The following is a 22,965-nucleotide window of genomic DNA, read 5'->3' as shown; positions in this document are numbered from 1 at the left end:
ACTATACTGACTGAGCTATCCCAGCTCATTTATCTCATACGTAGGGTTGAAAATAATGTCCGAAATGAAATTGCCACACCTAGAAAAATTCTTAGAAAACCATTTGGCAGAAAAATATTCTGCAAAACATCGATGGATAAAACTCGGACTGCTTCCCGTAAAGTCAGTTATCATTCCACATTGATCTGACTTTCTACTTTTAAGGAATTTCTTTACTTTTTGCAAGTAAGTGGTAACTTCTGTATCCAGGAGCCGATTGAGTTCGTCGCGGGAGAACAACGACATTAACGCTGGAATCATGTGTTTCTTTACGTAATTCTGTCTCTCCTTTTTTGTATTAGGTTTTGTGCAATCCATTGCATTCTTCTCTTCCAAGTAAATATCATATTTCTTCTCCGTAAATTTCCTAAACAGATCGAGTAAATTAAAGTTTTCTGATAAATCAACCTTCCCATTTAAGCAGTAATTTTCAACTTCATTCACAAAGGCTTCACTTAACATCATTGTATGTAATGGAATGCCCGTAAAGTTTCCATTTTTGTCACTGAAGTTCTTTGAAGTCGCCCTGAGCAACTTTTCGGCGAAATTTCGCAGGCTTCCTTGCTTCAGTTCTCCATTTGTTTTATTCCAGTACTGTTCCAAAAACGTAATCTGCTCTTCCCTAGTGAGTTGCCGTAACGTAAAAGCAAATTTCATCAAGATCTTCTCCAAGTTCATCTTGTAGGAGGAACGTGATGAAACCCAAATCTTCGAATCAATTTTATTCCTTATTTCTCTTATTAACTTCTCTACCTTACCACTGTAATATGGACTTATTTCATCGAATCCATCTAACATTACAACTACGCTACCTGTCTGTTCCAACGAGTGTAGAAATATTTTTTTTCTAGTTCTAAAGCATTTTGTTCCTTCGAATGAGCGGCTTCCCACAGGAATTCCTTGCACTTGTTGATGCATTCTCCTTCAAATTTAGTACTTTCCAGTGAACTTGTAAGGTCATTTAGATTCAGTCTTAGCACCCACATCGAAGGTTTCCACTTCTTTATTTCATGTTCCATGTGGGAGAGAAACGTAGATTTTCCCATTCCTGGTTCGGCTGCAAGCAACATGGTGGAGTCATTGTGTTTCAATATACTCCTGACGTCATACGACTCGCATTTTGTTTTGTCAATATATTTGCAGATGACATCAATGTCACTACTCGAGTCTCTCCATACAAAGAAATCGTCTTTCACATGAACCCAATGCACATTTTTGCAAAACTTTTTCAGTTCCTTAAAGTTACTTTCAGGGTGTTTGTTTCCAAGAATAACGTATCTAACTTCCTCTGGGTTGACTGATTGAAAAACATTATGGTGTCCTATAGGCTTGTTGGAAGGGTCTACAATCTTCAGGCGGTAGTTTCCTAATATTTTATCAAGTTTAAATACATATATTTTCTCGCTGGCATGTAAGTACTTTTTCAGTTTGCTCGGTTCTAACCCAGTAATTGCAAACACATTAGTGGTGTCTTGTGACTTCAGAATATCATCATTCAAATACACATGATGCTCCAATATACGTGAGACATAGCAACTAGAAGGATCAGACAACTTTACACAGTTTCCGTTCCTTACCCAGTAATAAGGACAAAACTCGTGAGTTTATACTCTGCTTTATATCTTCAAGAGGGTCTTTACCTATCAGTTTATCTAATGGGATCTCTGTTCCTTGAAAATCAACAGTTCTTTCCAGTACAAGTTCCTGTGATTTATTATCCAAGTCAAACAATTTGCAGTCATCTTCATACTCCGCGTATACATTTTGCAATTTCTGTTGAATTTGGGAAGCCAAATGAGGGAGATTATGTTGTGAAATTACAACACACTTTTTCTGAGGATGATGCAATATGTCTGTAAGAATTTCGGCAAAATTTTTATCATCATTCCTCACAGTCAATGACTAAGACAGAACTCCACTTGCATGGCCAGAATTTAAAAATTTCTGCACGTTAATCCAGTAAAGATTTTAAACTAATGAATAATGAATTTTCTTGACCTAAAGAATTGAGAGCCTGATATATTTTCAATTTGGATAAAGTGCCACAATTTTTTTTTGGAAATGACGTTTAATAAAACGCTGCATTGCAAGGCTTCATTCAGTGGCTGCATATGTTGTTTAGTGAAACTTATACCATTTTCATTGTATTCGTGAACATCTATTTCCGATAATTCATTTATTTTCTCAATCCAAAACTGTTTTATGTCTTGCCAGACATTCGAACTTTCGCTGAGCCTATCTACTTCTCCTTCTTCTTTCCACCACTTCCCCAAACCTTCTTTGAGCTTTTCATAGATAGAATTTGTGCCTGAAGATGATGTATGACAAGCTTCCTGAAGTTCTTCCTTAATTAATTTCTCGAAGGAACTTTCGTTTGCCTGGCATTGAAATATTTTCACTTTCTGCAAGAATTCTTCGTATAATCGAAAATCACATTTCTCCAGTTCCTTGATCTGTTTTTTTAAGGCTGTACTCCTCGGTTCAGATTTTAATTTTTCCAGCTTCTTTTTTATGTCGTCGTTTGTAAATTTGTTATTGAGATTATCTATTTCTTGCTTAATTTCTTCATCTGTATATGCTGCCATTTGCACCAGAAAATTATAATACTTTAACAGTTCTCTAAAAAATTCGAAACAGTCTTTACCAGATTTCTCATCGAAAGTCACATATTTCCCGTCATTTGGCCCTGAACTCAATACGCTCACTAGGTTTTTGTCGTTTCCAACTTCAATGCCGCCTTTCAGACTGGCGTTAGTGTAAATTATAAACTCGAAGTCAACAAACGATCCATACATTTTCAGAATACTATTTTCTGAAACGTTCCGTTTAATTTCACAGTACGATTCAAAATATTTGAACAAACTGAAATCTCCAGACAGGTGGAAGAGGCTGGAGCGCAGAATTGGCTTTTCGATTTTCTTGTTTTTCTTATGCTTAAGCTGTATGAAACACGTCTTACAAATATCTTGCCCTTTCAATCTGTACTTAAAGACCACGTCATCAAATGCCCCAGCGCCGTCGACGTTTGAAGCCAGATGAAATTCCTGTCTTGTAGAGGCCCCGCGCGAAGAGGAACGAAGCCACTCTGATGACGTACAATTCTCTGTGCAATGCACTTGAACCACGTCTCTTCTTGTACATGGGAAGAGCTCCGTCTTGGTAGGTTGTGGCCGGGGTGTCCTGATTGAAGACAACGCAATTAAGTGACTTCACTTGGGAACAACGTGCGACTTTATACATGTCTGATTCATGAAACCGCCTCAGTACATTACATTTATTCTTGATGTTCTTACACATTTAGTCAAGACATCCTCCGGCTTAATATATGAATCTATTACACTGTCATTTCATTGTATACTGTGACACATGAATCGTTATGATCAGGGCTCTTTGTCGAATTTCGTAACATGTTAATTTAACTTTGGAGTAAAATTATTATACTGCTTATATTGTTTATACTTACTTATCTTTCTTCAAATTTATTCTCTTTGTGTTTCATAATACGGATACTAGTACAAGTACATTAACAAGTAGTATAAATTTCTATACTATTACTATGCATATTCGGATTTCAGATACTGTAGGATTTTTAGCATACACTCACCTTAAATTATTAGGCAGTCGCATCAAATGGCAATTGCATATTCTCAGGCATAGGTTAGAATATATTTATTTAGTGTTCTGTCTGACGACAGGTCCATATGAACAGGATCCTTCCATCCTTTTCTCGGACTGGGACCTGTTCATATACGTTCTTGGCAGATGATCCAGAAGTGGTTTGCCATTGCCTTCTTCTGTGTGTGAATGGAGTAATTGTTGGGATGCCACGGAGAAACCGGGGAAGAAGCCCCCGGAGGAAAACTCCGTGTTGCCCAGACCACGGCCTTGCCCAACACAAGTTATAAATTCGGGCACCGCCGGGAATCGAACCCGAGACACCAGGATTGCAAGGCCAGCGTTCTAACCGCTAGACTACAAATATAAAAAGTGTTCTCTATTTAAGAGACAGCAAGCTTTTGAAATAAGCTAGATCATTGTATAATTTATTTACCTGTATCTGTCTGGCCTGCAGTCCAGAATTGATAAAGTATCTGATCACAGAGATACCTGAAAATTAACTTTGGCCCCAATAAAATAACATTGTTTAATGACGCGTACTTTTCTCCGAATGAGGCTGGGGAGACGTATCATTTAATAATTTAGGGATCAATTTCTGGAGAAGTTTCCGACCAGATATATCTTCAAAGTTTCGCTTTATAAATACCCGTTCAGTCTTAACGAAGATAAAACATGGAAACGGACGGACAGGACCTTCCTTATATGCGTTCACCCTGTGAGCTCTGTGTGAAGAACGCAAAATAGTTTGAAACATTCTTATATTTGTTTTAACAGTCTCAACATAATGTACTTTCTATTGTCATAGTACGTAGATAGGCCTTACAGGTTATTTCGCACTGGCCCATGTATTTTAACGTCGCAAACAATAGCACTTCAAATTATCTGATATGAATGATAAGCTGGTGACGTGACAAGAAATTTACAAGGGTTTTTCCCACAGTCGTTTCCGTTCCAATTATTTCTATGTGAGCTCGTCCTGAGAGCTAAAATAGCACCAGCATAACAGCCACGTTTCTGCTTAATAATTAATGAAATTAGGCTTACGTGTCTCGAAAGTGTGTTGGACGGCCTATATATTAGTAAACATTTTCGCATTCTGTTGGCCTACACAGTAATGTTATTGATTGCTTCTATCTTAAACACCCAGTAATTATGTTTGCAGTCATTCTAAAACACTACGAGCTCGAGGACTTTTTCGTCGGCGAGGTTCCCGGACAACGTTCACACCATTTTCCTGGTTAACTCTGATGTCTAGAACAGTCACACACAGGCTAAGATAGATGATAAGTGAGAAGCCAATGTTTTCTTACGAAAGAATTAAGCATGGTTTCGGAATAAATAATTCACATATCTATGTTAGTGTTCTCAGTTATGACGTCGTGTGAACTTCTGGGAAGATACCAACATTAAGGAGGAACATACTGCCTCCATCTCCATGGCTGTTGACGAAGTAAAAGACGTATTCTACATAAAGTGACCAATGAAATGGTAGTTTCTAAAAGATCTTAAACCTTTGGTGTGATAAGAACAACATGTGGGCTTTGCAATATTTCTTGTCTGTCTTGTAACTTTATCATTGTTGAGCCACTCTCATGACAATTACTTAATTTACATTGTTGCAGTTATTTCCTTAGTTGAATTGCTGATATCATCGCGCTGATGTGGCATAAAGAACACCTTTGGCATTTCGGTATACTCCAAAAAGTCCACCTTTCAATGTTGCGAAAGGAAGGAATTATTATGTGCGGTTACTCATTACTTTATGAACATAAAACATAACTGAAGTAGACGGACGAAAAATTAATCTGAATTACTAAATTACTAAAGCTGTGTAAAGATATATGTTATATTAAAGAAAACTGTTGCAACCGCCCTTCCGCTGACTGTTTTTCTTCTTACTCTGGTTGCCCCGGGATCAAACCCAGAAGCGTGCCCGGTTTGCTTGCGGTTACAGCTTGATATAAAGCGGAAGGATATAAGGAATAATAATTGGTGTAGGGTTTGTCGGCGAGCAAGATTGTCCGACTCTCAGGGATTATACGGGGACTGTGATAGTTGGAGCGGCCGTGGGCCAAGGACGTGAAATCTGTGGGGATGATCAACTGCAGACCACACCGAAGTCACCTTGGAAATATTTCACCTTTTAATTCCTTTCAATAAGTTATTCTGATTTTTGGGCAGCGCGATGATTCGGCTGTTGTATTTTGTACTTGAAATTTGATGAATCGAGGAGAAACTGTCTGCTTGCCTTGAAGAACCGAACTTTTAGAGAGCGAGCCCCAACGCAATCTCGCTTTTTATATTCCCGCAACGTAACCGTTCTTGAATTTTGAATTAAATATGACAATCCGATTCGTCCCCCAAAAAGTCACTTATGACGTCGGAAACGTGCCGAACAGCCACATTCAAATTCCATTGGTCCGAGTCGTAGTGGAGCAGCGGTCATCTGGCAATCGTCACTTCACAAATACTAGGGCGCCCCAAACCAACGGTCACTAAACTGAATGTCGGGGGGAGAGACTTTCACACGCCAGGATGGCGCCACTCTCTTTCCCAATGTGATACATTGGACAAAGCCAAAACTTAATAAAATCACTCAAATTTTGATGAAGTGAGGTGTACCAAGTATCATCTAATCACACCTCCTTCGTTCATATAAACCAGATTAATATGCCAAAGCCTGGTTTACCCCTCATCTCAAGTTTCAGTCCGTTCGGGAATTGAACCACGGACCTGGACTGGCACACTGTTTTAAATTGTATGTCTGTACCAATGTAAGTTAATATTTATAATCATATAACATTACAGACAAGGCTTATTATCAGTCCATTTGTTTAACACTTCACATCGAGATAAGTAAACAATAAATTTGCATGTGAAATTTATGAACTTGTCACAAGATATCCTTCTTTGGAATCGAGTGACTGTGGGTAAATCATGATCTATGATTGGCACAGCCAAAGTGTCTTGTGATCACGTTCTGCATGTAGAATAATCTAGAAAGAAGTGTTTGTCATTCTCAGAATTGCAATGAAAGAAATGTCTTATATTGGTAGGCCTTTAGCTTTTACGAAAGATAAAATTATGCCAATTATGATACAAACATACATGATACGTAGATACAGCCGGGCATAGAATTACAAATTCGCAAATATTACAATTTTTTTACGTACAGGAAAGTACGCTTAGGAAGCAATAGTATAACAAGACAGACGTGTAGTTTAACACCTAGTTCTTGATTGTTAGCGAGAATTTATAGAACAACTTTACAGCAAATGCTGAGAACGTCCAGAGTCCTCTAGAAAATAAACAGCCAAATATGTAGTGTGTTTTACGCGACGTTTCGAAGTGTTTCCGGGTCAATGTTTGCAAGTCTCTTTCAGTTCCTCCAAGCTTCGCGAGTTATTATAACAAATTCTTTGTTTCAGAAATTCCCATGCATGAATATCTCGAAAGATAAGGTATCACCGCGCCCACTTCCAACAATGTGCTCGCAGAATAATTTTTGCAATAAAACAGCTGTTTTCGCAGTTTGGGCCATGGCCCCATTTTGGTGAAACCAGCAGCACTTTTCATTTTGTTCCAACAGAGAAATGAAATGAAGAAAAAGATTCTGGTACCGTTAATTGCCTCTCAAAACACTCGAGAACCTCCCAAAGCATTGTTACCAGTCGATGCATTGTTGTCCTATTTGGACTTCCTTGTGAGTATTAAAAAGTAAAGTTTGTCCCACTATACGCCATGTAGGCGTTTGGGGTGAGAGGAGGTATAGCTCCTCCCTTCCTTGACCTCGGCACTAGATAGGGGTGAGTGGTCAGCATCACGCCCCGGCCGGCTTTACCCCCGGGAAAGAACCCCGGTACCCATTGTAGAGGAGGCTGGGTGGGCCCCAGAGCCGGTCTGGACGCAGAGGCTAGAGGAAAAATCCTCTGCCCCCGTCGGGGATCGAACCCCGGCCGTCCAGCCCGTAGCTAGCAATGAGTATACGCATTGCAAAATGTTTCACGAAGATCGGAAAAGAGAAAGGACACACTTTCTCCTTGCGAATAAGCCATGTTTGCACCTGCACAACTTTCTTGCAACTGGCGTGAGCAACGCCCTAGTAACCAGTAACCAAGGACAAAGTCTGGAAAGGTCTGTTATACGGGTTTAGGTCAATTTCTGATATAATTTTTTGCTCTGGACCAAGTGAATGTTGTTGGGTTGCATTTACTTTGGTGCACGTTATAATTCACAATTTCATGCTAATATGGCCGGTTTCATTATTATTATTATCTCCATTATCCTTCCCGACATTTTATTTTCACACAATTTCTCCATCAAATGAAAGTTATAACCTTGACAAGAAACCCCTTACATCCCCACAAGAAATTATAATATCAGCATCTGAATCTCCTGTTAAATCTGCTTTGTGTTAATTTTAACGACGTTCAAGTCACTTCCTATGAAAATGGATTATATTTCTTGAATCCCCATGACATTCAATGTGTAACGTTCCCTATGAAACTTAAACGTGGGCATAAATGTGTGTTAAAAGAATTTCTGATCTTACCTCTACTCCGTTTGGGCCCGGATTCAGTTCAACACAGCCCATAACAAGGATCGAAGCCAATAGAAAACAGCTGAACCACCTGAAACTGTCATTATCGCGTTTTCTACCAGCGAAACTTTCCATAATCACGCACTTCCCAGGTTTTCCGCCATTCCACCGGCCAACTGCGGCCCTCCATTGTTCGGTAGTTTCCCCCATGGCGCAAGCGGTTAATTAGTTTTACACAAACACCAACTTAGATGTTCAAAACAAATTTCGCTTTACTACAATCGAATGCCTCGTATTGTTTTACTTTATTTTGATGGAAACAAGAGGCATCATACAAAATTATAATTCATTTATGTAAATGAATTGTAATAAAATAAATAATTGCCTTGTCTTTTAGAAATATGTACAATTAATAATTTTGTCTAAATAATACTGAAATATTTATACAATATTTTATTTTCCGTCTATACACAAACTTAAAATAATGTTGTTTAAAATTACTTAAAATTATAACATTTTCAGTAGATACTGCATCTTGTTACATTTCTTGTATTGACGACATGTTTCAATGTATATTACATCATCATCAGGTCTATCAATTTTAAAAACTGTTGTACATCTTGCGTTGCGTATATTGATTTGTTTGATTTTAAGTTTTGTCTCTTCCTTTAAATTTGGAGGTTGTGCTTGGATGTTTTATATCTGTAAAATTAATTTTCAAATCGTGATTTTGGATATTGACATAGGAAATATAATAATTTAAAGAGTTATTACGTAATATAAAGTAATACAATGTAAAAGAATCATAATAAAAAGTAGTAAAAGGTAGTAAAACATACCGGGTTGTAAATGATGTGTTGTGTGTCCGATATTGAGAGACGGTAGACTGCAACTGAGATGTGTGTGTCGCGTGTGGCTATATATATTGAGTGAAAGTTGTTCAGGGGGTTGGGTCGATGAACTGTAGAGCACAGCATGCTGTCATTTAATGCAATATTTTGTTTATGTGTTCTTTGTATATGGTATTTTTCTACTGTGTCTCTGTGTCGTTTGTTTTGTACTATTTTTATAATGTCCATTGTTTGTTCTATTTTGTTGTATGCATGTCCAGTGTTTAATATATGTTTTGCGTATGCTGAATAGTCTTTATTGTGTTTAATGGCTGTTATATGTTCTTTGTATCTTTGATTGAAAGTGCGTCCGGTTTGGCCTATATAGGTTAACGGGCAATCATTGCATTTCAACCTATATATGCCTGGTTGTTCATATTGATTTTTTGTGTCTAATTGTGGTTTTTGTTTCAAGATGTTTTTTATTGTGTTTTTTGTTCTAAATGCTATTTTTATGTTATTTGTTTTAAATATTTTTGTTATATATTTGGTTTCTTTACCTATATATGTGAATGTGGCCCATTTGTTTTGTATATTTTCGTTTTCATTTATGTTGTTTACATTGTTTATTTTCTTTTTGGGTTTTAATTCGTAATTATTATATCCGTTTTCTATTAGAATTTGCTTTATTATGTTACATTCAATTTGTTTGTTTATTGTGGTTATGGGATATGTATTTTTTCTGTTTATTAAGTAATTGATAGCCATTTGTTTATGTTCATTTGGATGGCATGAAGAGGCATGAATTATGGTGCATGTATTTGTGGGTTTTCTGTATATTTTGAATTCGAAATTATTTTTGTTTCGTATTATAGTTAGATCTAAATAGTTTAATTTGTTATTTTGTTCTGTTTCTAAAGTGAATTGTATATTTTGGTTTATGTTGTTAAATTCATTTAAAACATTTTTTATTTTTGTATTTTTTGCATCGAAAATCATGAGTATATCATCTACATATCTACTGTAGTATTTGATTTGGTATTTGTTTAATATATTTATAATACAATTATGCTCGAGAATTAATTTTACAAATATAAAACATCCAAGCACAACCTCCAAATTTAAAGGAAGAGACAAAACTTAAAATCAAACAAATCAATATACGCAACGCAAGATGTACAACAGTTTTTAAAACTGATAGACCTGATGATGATGTAATATACATTGAAACATGTCGTCAATACAAGAAATGTAACAAGATGCAGTATCTACTGAAAATGTTATAATTTTAAGTAATTTTAAACAACATTATTTTAAGTCTGTGTATAGACGGAAAATAAAATATTGTATCAATAAAACACAAACATGACGCAATTAAGATATAAACTGAAATATTTATGATGGTGTAAATTATACTTGAGTGTTTGAAGATTCAGTTGATGACTGACATATGTAACAAAGACGTATTTGATTTTATAATAATTTCAGACATGTAATAAAGGCTGTAGCTAATTTTTGTTCAGTAACGGTAAACGCCATTTTAATAAAAAAAAAACTATTGATTTTCAAGTCTTGGCTATGTAACTTCCAGAGCCCGTACATTTTCCCTTCTAGCGCAGTAATAAGGGCACGAACAGCAACCTTATTGGTATGATAATCATGAAAGTGTCAATATTCACAAAAACAATTATCTTCTTATCTGTAGCGATAGGCTAATTTTATTCCCTTTTTACCACAGAGCAGTTATATGTTCACACCCCAACACCACCAGTCGTTCAGTTCAGTATTTTAAATAACGACGTTAATAAGAATCGGCAAGATAAATCTCTCTTTAAGTAAAACAAACGCAGTCCCTTCATCTAAATTTTCTGGAGTGATCGGTTCTGGTATTTGCGACTGGGGCGCAGTTACAAATAGGCGTACACTTATCTTCATAGAGATATGATAAAGTTGTCATCTTATATTGAGCTTCTTGTGATATGCAGTTGTTTGTTACAGATAAAATCAGTATCTCTTCACAATTATCTAGTCGAGTGGGCAAACCAGGTACAAGTTAACTTAAGATTTGGTATTCCACTTTGAATGTGAAATAGACGTTAAAATTCCCATAATGATCTTATCGAAGTGGTTTATATTCTTTGTAAAGTTTGTACCTAATGAAAATGGACACTAATTATCGGCATTCTGTATTTGCATGGGCACGTTTCGCAAAGTGTTTCAGATTGTAAGCATATCTCTTGCATGCCATTCTTTGATATGCATGAAGGAAGTTCGACGCAGATAAAAGGATTTGAAGTGTGGCCGCGTATGGGATATTTATGCTCGTCATGATACAGAAAGAAACCCGCGGGTATACGATAACGCGGATAGCGAAAGAGCGTATAACGAGAGTCACCTCTACTCGTCGTCCCGTTCGCCTTCTTTCTTATAACAACTTTTCACACAAAAATCATAGACAGAGACAAAACAGTTGGGTGATATAGGAATACTTGTCTTTTTTAGAAAAAAGATATAAAAATAGCTTTCCTCTTTGCATCATCCTTGCGATTCCTTAGAGTCTCCACAAAAATGCTAAATAAAACATCAAATTATTCTCAGTTCTTTTCGATTCACAATAGAACTTACAAACCTCGAAGTTGGAAGATCGTTGTTAAATAACCTATGAAACGGACAAAATACTTGCGAACTGCGAAATTAACCCTGATAAATGAAAAGCACAAATGATGGAAATGTAAGCAAAATTTCTTTTAAATTCGTGCATTACATTCCTTGGAAAATTAATTTTCAGATTTCTTTGATGTTTATGAAATTCCATGTCATTTGCGGAACCTGCTAATTTAGTGCAACGTTAGGAAGAGCTACGTGAAACTTCCCATCAAATCTTTCTCGATTTGACCGCCCTAACAGCAAACGCTTGGTTAATAATACAAATTATAAAACTCCTCGCTAGACCTATGCAAATTTCTCCGTGTTTCTGCTATTTTCTTCTCTCGTAGGTGTAAATATTCTCCTCAGCGTTATTGTCTCCAAAACACTAAAAGAAAATGTTCCCTCCTGCGTGTGAGAGGCCAAGTCACACTCAAGCTAGACAACAGGTAAAGTGTCAACTGCAATTATGAATATTTGTCTTCTGGGTTGTTGCGCTGCGTAGTCTGGTAAATGTCCACAAATGATTCATCGCCCTGCTGACGGAGGCAGCATGACCCCTGAAACGTTGGTGGAAATCTACCAGACTACACTACGCAACAACCCAAAAGACAGAAATCTTCAGACTCATCGCCCTGATGATGGAGACAGTATGACCTCTGAAACGTTGGTTAACATCGACCAGACTAAACAGCGCAACAATCCAGAAGACAGGAATTTTCAGACTCACCGCTGTAAAAACCTCAAATTTTACAACTGCAATTATTTTATGAACCATGTCCAACGCACTACGTGGTTAAATGTCGAAAGCGAATGTTATAAACTACAAAGTAAGAATATAATCATTGTAAGTACTTATGTACATTTAAATATTCGAGAAATAATCTTAATTATGAAATAACAGTGGATTCAGAATTAATCAATACTTACATATTTAATATTATTTAAATATAATATAGGTGTATGACTAACAAACTAAGTATTTTAGTACAAAGTAAAGTAAACAGTTTCTGAATTGTGATTTCTTATTCTGTGTGATGGTTTTAGATGTTTGCTCAATGTACTATTTATTTCCTTCGGCCGTTGCAGCCTATGGCACCATCCATACTAATTTCACAGACTAGCAACTGCTGTTTAACAATGGCTGTCGACTATAGATCGCTTAGCAACAACGTTTGGCTTAGCAACATCCTCTCTTCACTGCAGACCTCAAAAAATATATAATTCGGCTATTTGGCAGGCGTACTTTTCGTGACCTGTCTGCCAGAATATAGATGTGAGTCCTTGACTTCCTATAGGACTTATGCCCCGCCAAAGCAGCTCATTTATAATTCGAATAATGTGACTGAAGAAGACAGCGATAAGACGATTCAGACTATAAGTTTTACATCGGATTCCTTGAGAAAACAAGCCATGAACGTTTTCCTATAAATTAATTACGATATACAAAAAAGTGTTGCTTCTGAGGGCTGAATGATCTCTACACTTTAACGCGGGCCACTGAAAGGCAAATGCATTTACTGGAATCACACAGATGACGACAAAGTATTCAACCAGAAATAAATATCCGAAACATCAAGCAAAAGAATCAATTTACTTATGGTAAGAAGAAAAAGAAAGATTTTATTTCACGGAATATTACTCTCTTCTATCCGCACAACAGTAAAGGAGCTGACTCTGTCTAGAATTTGTCCGTTCCTGCGTAAATAAGAAATTTGAATGTGTAGTACAGGTTTTAAAACTAGTCTTTTGATGCGCACTATTTCCTTTATCCACACAATGTTAGGTATTTGAGAGGTCAAAAAGGAGAGGTAACTGGCATTTTGCACCACATTCTTTGAGTTATAACAGATAAATGTTCCAACAATAAAATCTGACTTTTAAACAAAACGTTCTGTCTAGGTGCAGAGCTGCTAATTTATTGCAATTATCCGAGACTTTTCACGCATTTTTCCATGTTTCACAAAATTAGATGTTTATATCGTCAGTAATTTTATACATTTATAATACCCAAAAATATACTTTATTCATACTTTAAAAATAATTAAAGCCAATTATATTCTCTCGCAATGTTATATTCTCGATATTTAAGTACGATAATACATTAATTAATAGTACAATATTTAATATAACAGCCAAATAAAGGCAAACCCAAAACAGAAACAATACTATACACAAAGAAAAATAAATGAAGAAATATAAATTAAAGCAAATAATCCACCTAGGGAACACTAACATAAATGTAAAACGTTAAAGAAACACAAAAAGACAGATAACCAAGCCACATGATTCGGAACTTTGAAGGGCCATCTTCAAGTGGAACATAGTGCTTGATGCAATTATAAAATTGAACAGTATGACATTTGAAAGAATTGATTAAAAGCAATGAAACAAAATAACACAATACAATTATATGGATACTGCAACTAAGACGTTGCCTTTATGTTTAGTTTGCAAAACTAATTAGTTCTAAGGTAAAATAAGATCTCTATCATAATAAAATTCTAGATTTTTTCTGTTGATATTCTGAAAGTTGGAAACTGAGAAAGCCAAGGTTCTTATTCTAACCAAGAGGTAATTACTGTAATTTAAAGTGAAGTTATGCCATTGAATCAATTTGTATTAAAACCACCAGAAAATGCAGCAAAAATATACCTGTCGGCAAGAATATATATAAATTTAAGATTGATGACCCTTCCAACAAGCCTATAAGACATCATAATGTTTCTCAATCAGTCAACCCAGAGGAAGTTAGATAAGTTATTCTTGGAAACGAACACCCAGAAAATAACTTTAAGGAACTGAAAAAGTTTTGCAAAAATGTGCATTGGGTTCATGTGAAAGGCGATTTCTTTGTATGGAGAGACTCGAGTAGTGACATTGATGTCATCCGCAAATATATTCACAAAACAAAATACGAATCGCATGACGTCAGGAGTATATTGAAACACACTGACTCCACCATGTTGCTTGCAGGCGAACCAGGAATGGGAAAATCTACGTTTTTCTCCCACATGGAACATGAAATAAAGAAGTGGAAAGCTTCGATGTGGGTGCTAAGACTAAATCTAAATGACCATACAAGTACACTGGAAAGAGCTGAATTTGAAGGAGAATGGATCAACAAATGCAAGGAATTCCTGTGGGAAGCCGCTCATTCGAAAGAACAAAATGATCTGGCACTAGAAAAAAAAAATTCCTAAATGCGTTGGAACAGACAGGGAACGTAGTTGTATTATTGGATGGATTCGATGAAGTATGGCCAAATTTCAGTCTTAAGATCAAGATGTTAATAACAGAAATAAGGAATAAAACTGCTTCTAAGACTTGGGTATCATCACGTGCCTCCTACCAGATGAACTGGGAGAAGATCTTGAAGAAATTTGCTTTTACGTTACGGCCATTTACTACACAAAATCAGATTACTCTTTTGGAACTGTTCTGGAATAAAACAAATGGAGAACTGAAGCAAGGAAGCCTGCGAAATTTCGCCGAAGAGTTGCTCAGGTTGACCTCAAAGAACTTCAGCGACAAAGATGGAAACTTTATGGGCATTCCATTACATACAATGATGTTAAGTGAAGCCTTTGTGAATGAAGTTGACAATTACTGCTCTAGTGGGAAGGATAATTTACCAGAAAACTTTAATTTACTCGATCTGTTTAGGAAATTTACGGAGAACAAATGTGATATTTACGTAGGAGAGAAGACTGCAATGGATTGCACAAAACCTAATACAAAAGAGGAGAGACAGAATTATGTAAAGAAACACATGATTCCAGCGTTAGTGTCGTTGTTCTCCCGCGACCAACTCAATTGGCTCCTGGATACAGAAGTTACCACTTACTTGCAAAAAGCAAAGAAATTCCTTAAAAGTAGAAAGTCAGAACAATTTGGAATGATAACTGACTTTACGGGAAGCAGGCCGAGTTTTATCAATCGAAGTTTTGCAGAATATTTTTCTGCCAAATGGTTTACTAAGAATTTTTCTAGGTGTGGCAATTTCATTTCGGACATTATTTTCAACCCTACGTATGAGATAATACGGAATATTTTTGATAGGATTCTTGCACAAAAATCCAGACTCAATGATGCTGTTTTGAACAATGATCCGGAAGCTGTCAATAAGTTGCTGGGGGAGAAAACAGATGTGAACAGTGTAGACAAGGGTGGTAGAACTGCGTTGCATTTGACGGCATCGCATAATAGCATAATTATTAAAAGACTGTTGTCAGTCTCAGGTGTTGATACCAACATACCAGATGGAGTCCTTAAGTGGACGCCGCTGAGGTACGCTGCCACAACGAGATCATAAATGGCTGTGGACAGCTTGTTACAGGGTGGCGCTGACGATAATGTGCTTACTGAATTTTATCAGGACCAGCAGTGGAGACGGGCAGCACTGTTTGCATGTGCAGAGAAGGGACACAGAAACTTGTTGGAGTTCATATTGAATTCCGGATTTGATGTTAATGCCATTGTATTGCATCCTGGAGAAGATTATTATGAATTACCTCTTCTTCATATAGCCTCACAGTACAGCCAAGAGGAAGTTGTAAGACTTCTTGTTGAAAGAGGCTCTGATATTAATGTTTGCAGCTCCGACAAAAGCATTGCTCTTCACTACGCTGCTGAAGCTGAAAATGTAGGCATTATGACATTATTAGTAGATAAAGGAATGTCTGTCAACGAGATGTGTACATACCAAAAAACACTGCTACACATCGCAGCTCTCTGTGGTAACTGAGAGCAACAAAATTTCTAGTCGAAAGAGGCGCTGATTTAAAGATAGCTGACGGTATTTTTCGGACTCCGCTGATGGAGGCTGCAACTCGTGGCCATCTAGAAGTAGTTCGTTATCTTACAATGAATGGAGCAGACGTAAATGCTTGCACCATTTATGAAACTGCTTTGCACTTGGCAACTAAAGGGGCACATTTTGACATGATGGGCTTCTTACTGAAACAGGGCGCGAATATTAATGGCAGCAATGTTGAACATGGCGAAAGTCCATTATTACATGCAATTAAAGACTTACAGAAAGTGAAGTTCTTAATTGATATTGATATTAATGTTCGCAACATCTTTAATGAAACTGCTTTTCACCTCGCTGTTGAAGCTGATAATGTAGACCTTATGACGTTATTAGTAGATAAAGGAATGTCTGTCAACGAAATGAGTACACGCGGAACTCCGCTACACTACACAGCTTGCTTTGATAATATGAGAGCAACAGAATTTCTAGTCGAAAGAGGCGCTGATTTACAGATAGCCGACGCAATTGGCCGGACTCCGCTGATTTAGGCTGCATATGGTGGCCATCCAGAAATAATTCGTTATCTTGCAATGAATGGAGCAGATGTAAATGCTTGCATCGATGATGTAACTGTTTTGCTCTTGGCAACTGAAAGGGCACATTGGGACGTGATGATTTCTTACTGGAACAGGGCGCGGATATTAATGACAGCAATGTTGAACGAGGCGCGAGTCCGATACAAGTTGCAATTGAGAATTACGACTTACAGACAGTGAAGTACTTAATTGAAAAAGGCGCTGATATTAATTTTCGCAGCTTCAAAAATGAAACTGCTCTTCACTTCGCTGCTGAATATTATAATGTAGACATTATGGCGTTACTAGTAGATAAAGAAATGTCTGTCAACGAAACGAGTACACGCGGCGAAACTCCGCTACACGTCACAGCTCGTGGTGGTAATCTGAGAGCAACAGAATTTCTAGTCGAAAGAAGCGCTGATTTAGAGGTAGCTAACGCAAATGGCCACACTCCGCTGATGGTAGCTGCATCCGAAGGCAATCTTGAAGTAGTTCATTATCTTATAATGAAAGGAGCAGACATAAATGCTTGCACCAATGATGAATCTGCATTGTTCTTGGCAACTGAAGGGGCACATTGGGACGTGATGGATTTCTTACTGAAACAGGGCGCGGATATTAATGACAGCAATGTTGAACGAGGCATAACTCCGTTATGACTTGCATTTGAGAAAAACAACTTACAGAGAGTGAAGTTCTTAATTGAAAGAGGCGCTGATGTCAATTTCCATAGCCGTGATGGCAGCAAATTGTCAGCTTTACATCTCGTATTGCATTGTTGTAACCCGATTGACGTGGACTACTTAATAAAGACAGGTGCTAATCTGAACGTGCACGATTGGAACGGCTTCACTCCACTTCATTACGCACTTATTTGCAACTATAATGAATTAGCAATGCATTTGGTGGAGAAAGGTGCAGATGTAAATATTCCGGATTCTGGCGGAAGATCACCTTTACAACTTTCTGTGATTAAGAACAACGTAAAATGTGTAAAACACCTTGTGAAGTTTAATGCTAACGTCAATTACCAAGGGCCCAAAAAATTGACCGCGCTCTCAATGGCCATCAGACGGGGAAGGATGGTCAGATAAATAACGTATCTAACTTCCTCTGGGTTCACTGATTGAGAAACATTATGATGTCCTATAGGCTTGTTGGAAGTGTCATCAATCTTAAATTTATATATATTCTTGCCGACAGGTAGGTATTTTTTCAGTTGGCTCGGCTCTAACCCAGTAATTGCAAACACATCAGTGGTGTCTGCTGACTTCAGAATATCACCAACCAGACACACCTCATGCTCCAATATGCGTGAGACATAGCAACTTGAAGGATCAGACAACATTCTACCAATAGACATATTCTGTTCCCTGCCCAACAATAAACACAAGTGCCCAGGCAGAGAGACGTTGCTACAGCTAGAGAGTGTGTCTGTGTTCTGGCGAGAAGGGTTCGGCCCAAATCAGTCCCCCCTCCTAAACCAGCTTAACCTCCCCACACGCATGCGCACCGCTTTCGAAGTTTCATGGTCACAACATCAGAGCCGAATGTAGTCGGCTCAAGTTATATGAAGCAAAGCAGCATCACTGAAGTTTTTAACGCGCTGTAATATCGGCCCAGCAACGTACAGTATTATGCTTTCTGTTATAATAGGTTGATAATAAAAGAAACAACTTGTTACAATACGCCATTCTTGCTCCTTACATGAAATATAACATGTAAAGAATAAATGGTAACAATAAATAATATTTATATATGTGCATGATACCTTCTTAAAACCTTTATCCTTTATATAAAAAAGGGGCTTAATAATTTTGCTATCAGCAGTGTCAATTTTTTGGGCAATTGGTAATTGACGTTAACATTAAACTTCACAAGGTGTTTTACACATTTTACGTTTTTCATCATCACAGAAAGTTGTAAAGATGATCTACCGCCAGAATCCGGAATATTTACATCTGCACCTTTCTCCACCAAATGCATTGCGAATAGAGTATATTTGGAAGAAAGTGCGTAATGAAGTGGAGTGGAGCCGTTTCCATCGCGCAGGTTCAGATTAGCACCTGCCTCTATTAAGCAGTTCATGATTTCCGGTTTATCACCAATCACTGCGAGATGTAAAGGTGGCGGTACGCTGCATTCACAACTACAAAAATTGACATCAGCACCTCTTTTAATTAAGAACTTCACTGTCTATAAGTCGTAATCCTCAAATGCAAGTTTTAACGGACTTATGCCTCGTCCAACATTGCTGCCATTAATAAACCGCATACACATCACGTTCAAATGTGCCCTTTCAATCGCCAAGTACAAAGCAGTTACATCATTGTTGCAAGCATTTACGTCTGCTCCCTTCATTGCAAGATAACGAACTACTTCAAGATGGCCACCGGATGCAGTCTCCATCAGCGGAGTCCGGCCAATTGCGTTAGATATCTCTAAATCAGCGCCTCTATCGACTAGAAATTTTTTTGCTCTCAGATTACCATGGCGAGCTCCTTTGTGTAGCGGAGTTCCGCGTGTACTCGTTTCATTGACAGACATTCCTTTATCTACTAATAACGTCATAATGCCTACATTTTCAGCTTCAGCAGCAAAGTGAAGAGCAGTTTCATTAAAGAAGGTGCGAACATTAATATCAGAGCCCCTTTCAATAAGAAGTCTTACAACTTCCTCTTGGCTGTACTGTGAGGCTATATGAAGAAGAGGTAATTTACAGTGATTATTTTGAGGATCCGATACAATGGCATTAACATCAATTCCAGGAATTCATTATGAACTCCAACAAGTTTCTGTGTACCTTCTGTGCACATTCCCACAATGCTGCCTGTCTCCACTCTTGTCCTGGTAAAATTCTGCAACCACAATATCGTCAGCACCACTCTGTAACAAGCTGTCCACAGCCATCCATGATCTCGTTGTTGCAGCGTACCTCATCTGAGTCCACTTAAGGACTCCATCTGGTATGTTAGTATCAAAACCTGTGACTAACAACAGTGTTTTTGTAATTATGCTATTATATGAAGCTGGAATATCCCAATGACGTAAATAAATCCAATCTAGTGGAGTTTCCAATCTGATATTTGGAATATTAACATCTGCCCCTCGGTGTATCAAATAGTGAATAAGACCCGTATCCCCTCTCATAACCGCGATATGAAGTGCAGTATTTCCATTGTATTCACAAAGATTAATTTTGGCGCCATTTTCCACTAAAACATTAATTATGTCCATCCTTCCCTGTCTGACCATCCTTCCCCGTCTGATGGCCATTGAGAGCGCTGTCAATTTTTTGGGCCCTTGGTAATTGACATTAGGATTAAACTTCACAAGGTGTTTTACACATTTTACGTTGTTCTTAATCACAGAAAGTTGTAAAGGTGATCTTCCGCCAGAATCCGAAATATTTACATCTGCACCTTTCTCCACCAAATCCATTGCTAATTCAGTACATTTGGAAATAAGTGCGTAATGAAGTTGAGTGAAGCCGTTCCAATCCTGCACGTTCAGATTAGCACCTGTCTTTATTAAGTAGTCCACGTCAATCGGGTTACAACAATGCAATATGAGATGTAAAGCTGACGATTTGCTGCCATCACGGCTATGGAAATTGACATCAGCGCCTATTTCAATTAAGAACTTCACTCTCTGTAAGTCGTTTTTCTCAATTACAAGTCGTAACGGACTTATGCATCGTTCAACATTGCTGTCATTAATATCCGCGTCCTGTTCCAGTAAGAAATCCATCACGTCCCAATGTGCCCTTTCAGTTGCCAAGAACAATGCAGATTCATCATTGGTGCAAGCATTTACGTCTGCTCCATTCATTGCAAGATAACGAACTACTTCTAGATGGCCACCGGATGTAGCCACCATCAGTGCAGTCTGGCCATTATCTTCAGCTACCTCTAAATCAGCGCCTCTTTCGACTAGAAATTCTGTTGCTGTCAGATTACCACGGCCAATTGCGTCGTATAGCGGAGACATGCCGCCTGTACTAGTTTCGTTGACAGACATTATTTTATCTACTAATAACATCATAATGCCTACATTACCACGTTCAACAGCGAAGTGAAGAGCAGTTTCATAGTCGAAGTTTTGAATATTAATATCAGCTCCTCTTTCAATAAGAAGTCTTACAACTCCCTCTTGGCTGTACTGTGAGGCTATATGAAGAAGAGAGAAATTATTAAAAATACTTTCACTAATCAGTTCTTCATTAACATCAAATCCAGAATTCAATATGAACTCCAACAAGTTTCTGTGTCCCTTCTCTGCACATGCAAACAGTGCTGCCCGTCTCCACTCCTGGTCCTGATAAAATTCAGTAAGCACATTATCGTCAGCGCCACCCTGTAACAAGCTGTCCACAGCCATTTATGATCTCGCTGTGGCAGCGTACCTCAGCAGCGTCCACTTAAGGACTCCATCTGGTATGCTGGTATCAATACCTGTTACTGAGAACAGCCTTTTAATAATTATGCTATTATACGATGCTGCCAAATGCAACGCAGTTATACTACCCTTGTCTACACTGTTCACATCTGTTTTCTCCCCCAGCAACTTATTCACAGCTTCCGGGTCATTGTTCAAAACAGCAACATGAAGTCTGGATTCTTCTGCAAGCATCCTGTCGAAAATATTCCGTATTACCTCGTACCTTCGGTTGAAAAGAGTGTCTGAAATGAAACTGTTACACCTAGAAAAATTCTTAGAAAACCATTTGGCAGAAAAATATTCTGCAAAACATCGATGGATAAAACTCGGCCTGCTTCCCGTAAAGTCAGTTATCATTCCACATTGATCTGACTTTCTACTTTTAAGTAATTTCTTTGCTTTTTGCAAGTAAGTGGTAACTTCTGTATCCAGGAGCCGATTGAATTCGTTGCGGGAGAACAACAACACTAACGCTGGAATCATGTGTTTCTTTACGTAATTCTGTCTCTCCTCTTTTGTATTAGGTTTTGTGCAATCCATTGCAGTCTTCTCTCCTAAGTAAATATCACATTTCTTCTCCGTAAATTTTCTAAACAGATCGAGTAAATTAAAGTTTTCTGGTAAATCAACCTTCCCATTTAAGCAATAATTTTTAGCTTCATTTTCAAAGGCTTCAGCTAACATCTTTGTATGTAATGGAATGCCCGTAAAGTTTCCATCTTTGTCGCTGAAGTTCTTTGAGGTCGACCTGAGTAACTTTTCGGCGAAATATCGCAAACTTCCTTGCTTCAGTTCTTCATTTGTTTTATTCCAGAACAGTTCCAAAATAGTAATATGACTTTGTGTAGTAAATGGACGTAACGTAAAAGCAAATTTCTTCAAGATCTTCTGCAAGTTCATCTGATAGGAGGCACGTGATGAAACAAGTCTTAGAAGCAGTTTTATTCCTTATTTCTGTTATTAACTTCTCGATCTTAAGACTGAAATTTGGACATATTTCATCATATCCATCTAACATTACAACTACGTTCCTTGTCTTTTCTAACGCATGCAGGAATATTTTTTTTTTGTTCTAAAGCATTTTGTTCCTTCGAATGAGCGGCTTCCCACAGGAATTCCTTGCACTTGTTGATGCATTCTCCTTCAAATTTAGTACTTTCCAGTGAACTGGTATGGTTATTTAGATTCAGTCTTAGCACCCACATTGAAGGTTTCCACTTCTTTATTTCATGTTCCATGTGAGAGAAAAACGTAGATTTTCCCATTCCTGGTTCGCCTGCAAGCAACATGGTGGAGTCAGTGTATTTCAATATACTCCTGACGTCATGCGACTCGTATTTTGTTTTGTGAATATATTTGCGGATGACATCAATGTCACTACTCGAGTCTCTCCATACAAAGAAATCGCCTTTCACATGAACCCAATGCACATTATTGCAAAACATTTTCAGTCCCTTTTAGTTAATTTCCTGTTGTTTGTTTCCAAGAATAACTGAATTAGCAAAGCATTTGGTAGAG

The 22,965-nt window shown here is 37.6% G+C and overlaps 4 protein-coding genes and 1 pseudogene across 4 annotated transcripts in view; 1 reads left to right on the top strand and 4 right to left on the bottom strand.

Annotated features, from left to right (window-relative positions):
• LOC110840682 (uncharacterized) overlaps positions 1-22,965 on the bottom strand; it is a 55,308-nt gene that overhangs the window by 12,229 nt on the left and 20,114 nt on the right. Inside the window, 4 exon segments of the mRNA XM_087351547.1 lie at positions 19-888; positions 891-1,638; positions 2,014-3,087; positions 3,089-3,219. Of these exon segments, the coding sequence (XP_087207673.1) occupies positions 19-888; positions 891-1,638; positions 2,014-3,087; positions 3,089-3,219 (2,823 nt within the window).
• Positions 9,221-21,387, bottom strand: LOC147873341 (uncharacterized). Its single transcript, XM_087351386.1, has 2 exons — positions 19,811-21,387; positions 9,221-13,371 (listed from the first exon to the last, which is right to left on the bottom strand). The coding sequence occupies exons 1-2, from the start codon at positions 21,385-21,387 to the stop codon at positions 13,302-13,304; spliced, it is 1,647 nt and encodes a 548-aa protein (XP_087207512.1). The 3' UTR covers positions 9,221-13,301.
• LOC147873343 (uncharacterized) lies at positions 13,453-18,366 on the top strand (annotated as a pseudogene).
• LOC147873342 (ankyrin repeat and SOCS box protein 11-like) lies at positions 19,074-19,779 on the bottom strand (the record flags this gene model as incomplete). The annotated part of the gene is made up of 1 exon (XM_087351545.1): positions 19,074-19,779. A coding segment is annotated over one exon (576 nt), but the record flags the coding sequence as incomplete, so codon positions are not given.
• On the bottom strand, positions 21,388-22,478 carry LOC147873340 (uncharacterized). Its single transcript, XM_087351387.1, has one exon. The coding sequence runs from the start codon at positions 22,345-22,347 to the stop codon at positions 21,388-21,390; it is 960 nt and encodes a 319-aa protein (XP_087207513.1). The 5' UTR covers positions 22,348-22,478.

The sequence above is a fragment of the Zootermopsis nevadensis genome, unplaced genomic scaffold (genome assembly GCF_977971745.1).
Source record: "Zootermopsis nevadensis isolate Lab colony 2312 unplaced genomic scaffold, Znev_1.0 Znev_ptg000019l, whole genome shotgun sequence".
Taxonomy (NCBI): domain Eukaryota; kingdom Metazoa; phylum Arthropoda; class Insecta; order Blattodea; family Termopsidae; genus Zootermopsis; species Zootermopsis nevadensis.
Note: the sequence above shows the minus strand (reverse complement) of the source record. Positions and strands in the feature narration are given on the sequence as shown.

What these genes read in the sequence shown, in the direction of transcription:
- LOC147873341 (XM_087351386.1), bottom strand. Translation starts at nt 21,387, where the DNA reads ATGGCTGTGGACAGCTTGTTACAGGGTGGCGCTGACGATAATGTGCTT. An exon ending in TGTGGGAATGTGCACAGAAG is followed by an intron (nt 13,372 to 19,810) that starts GTACACAGAAAC and finishes TTATTTACGCAG; the next exon opens with GAACGGACAAATTCTAGACA.
- LOC147873340 (XM_087351387.1), bottom strand. Translation starts at nt 22,347, where the DNA reads ATGAACTTGCAGAAGATCTTGAAGAAATTTGCTTTTACGTTACGTCCA.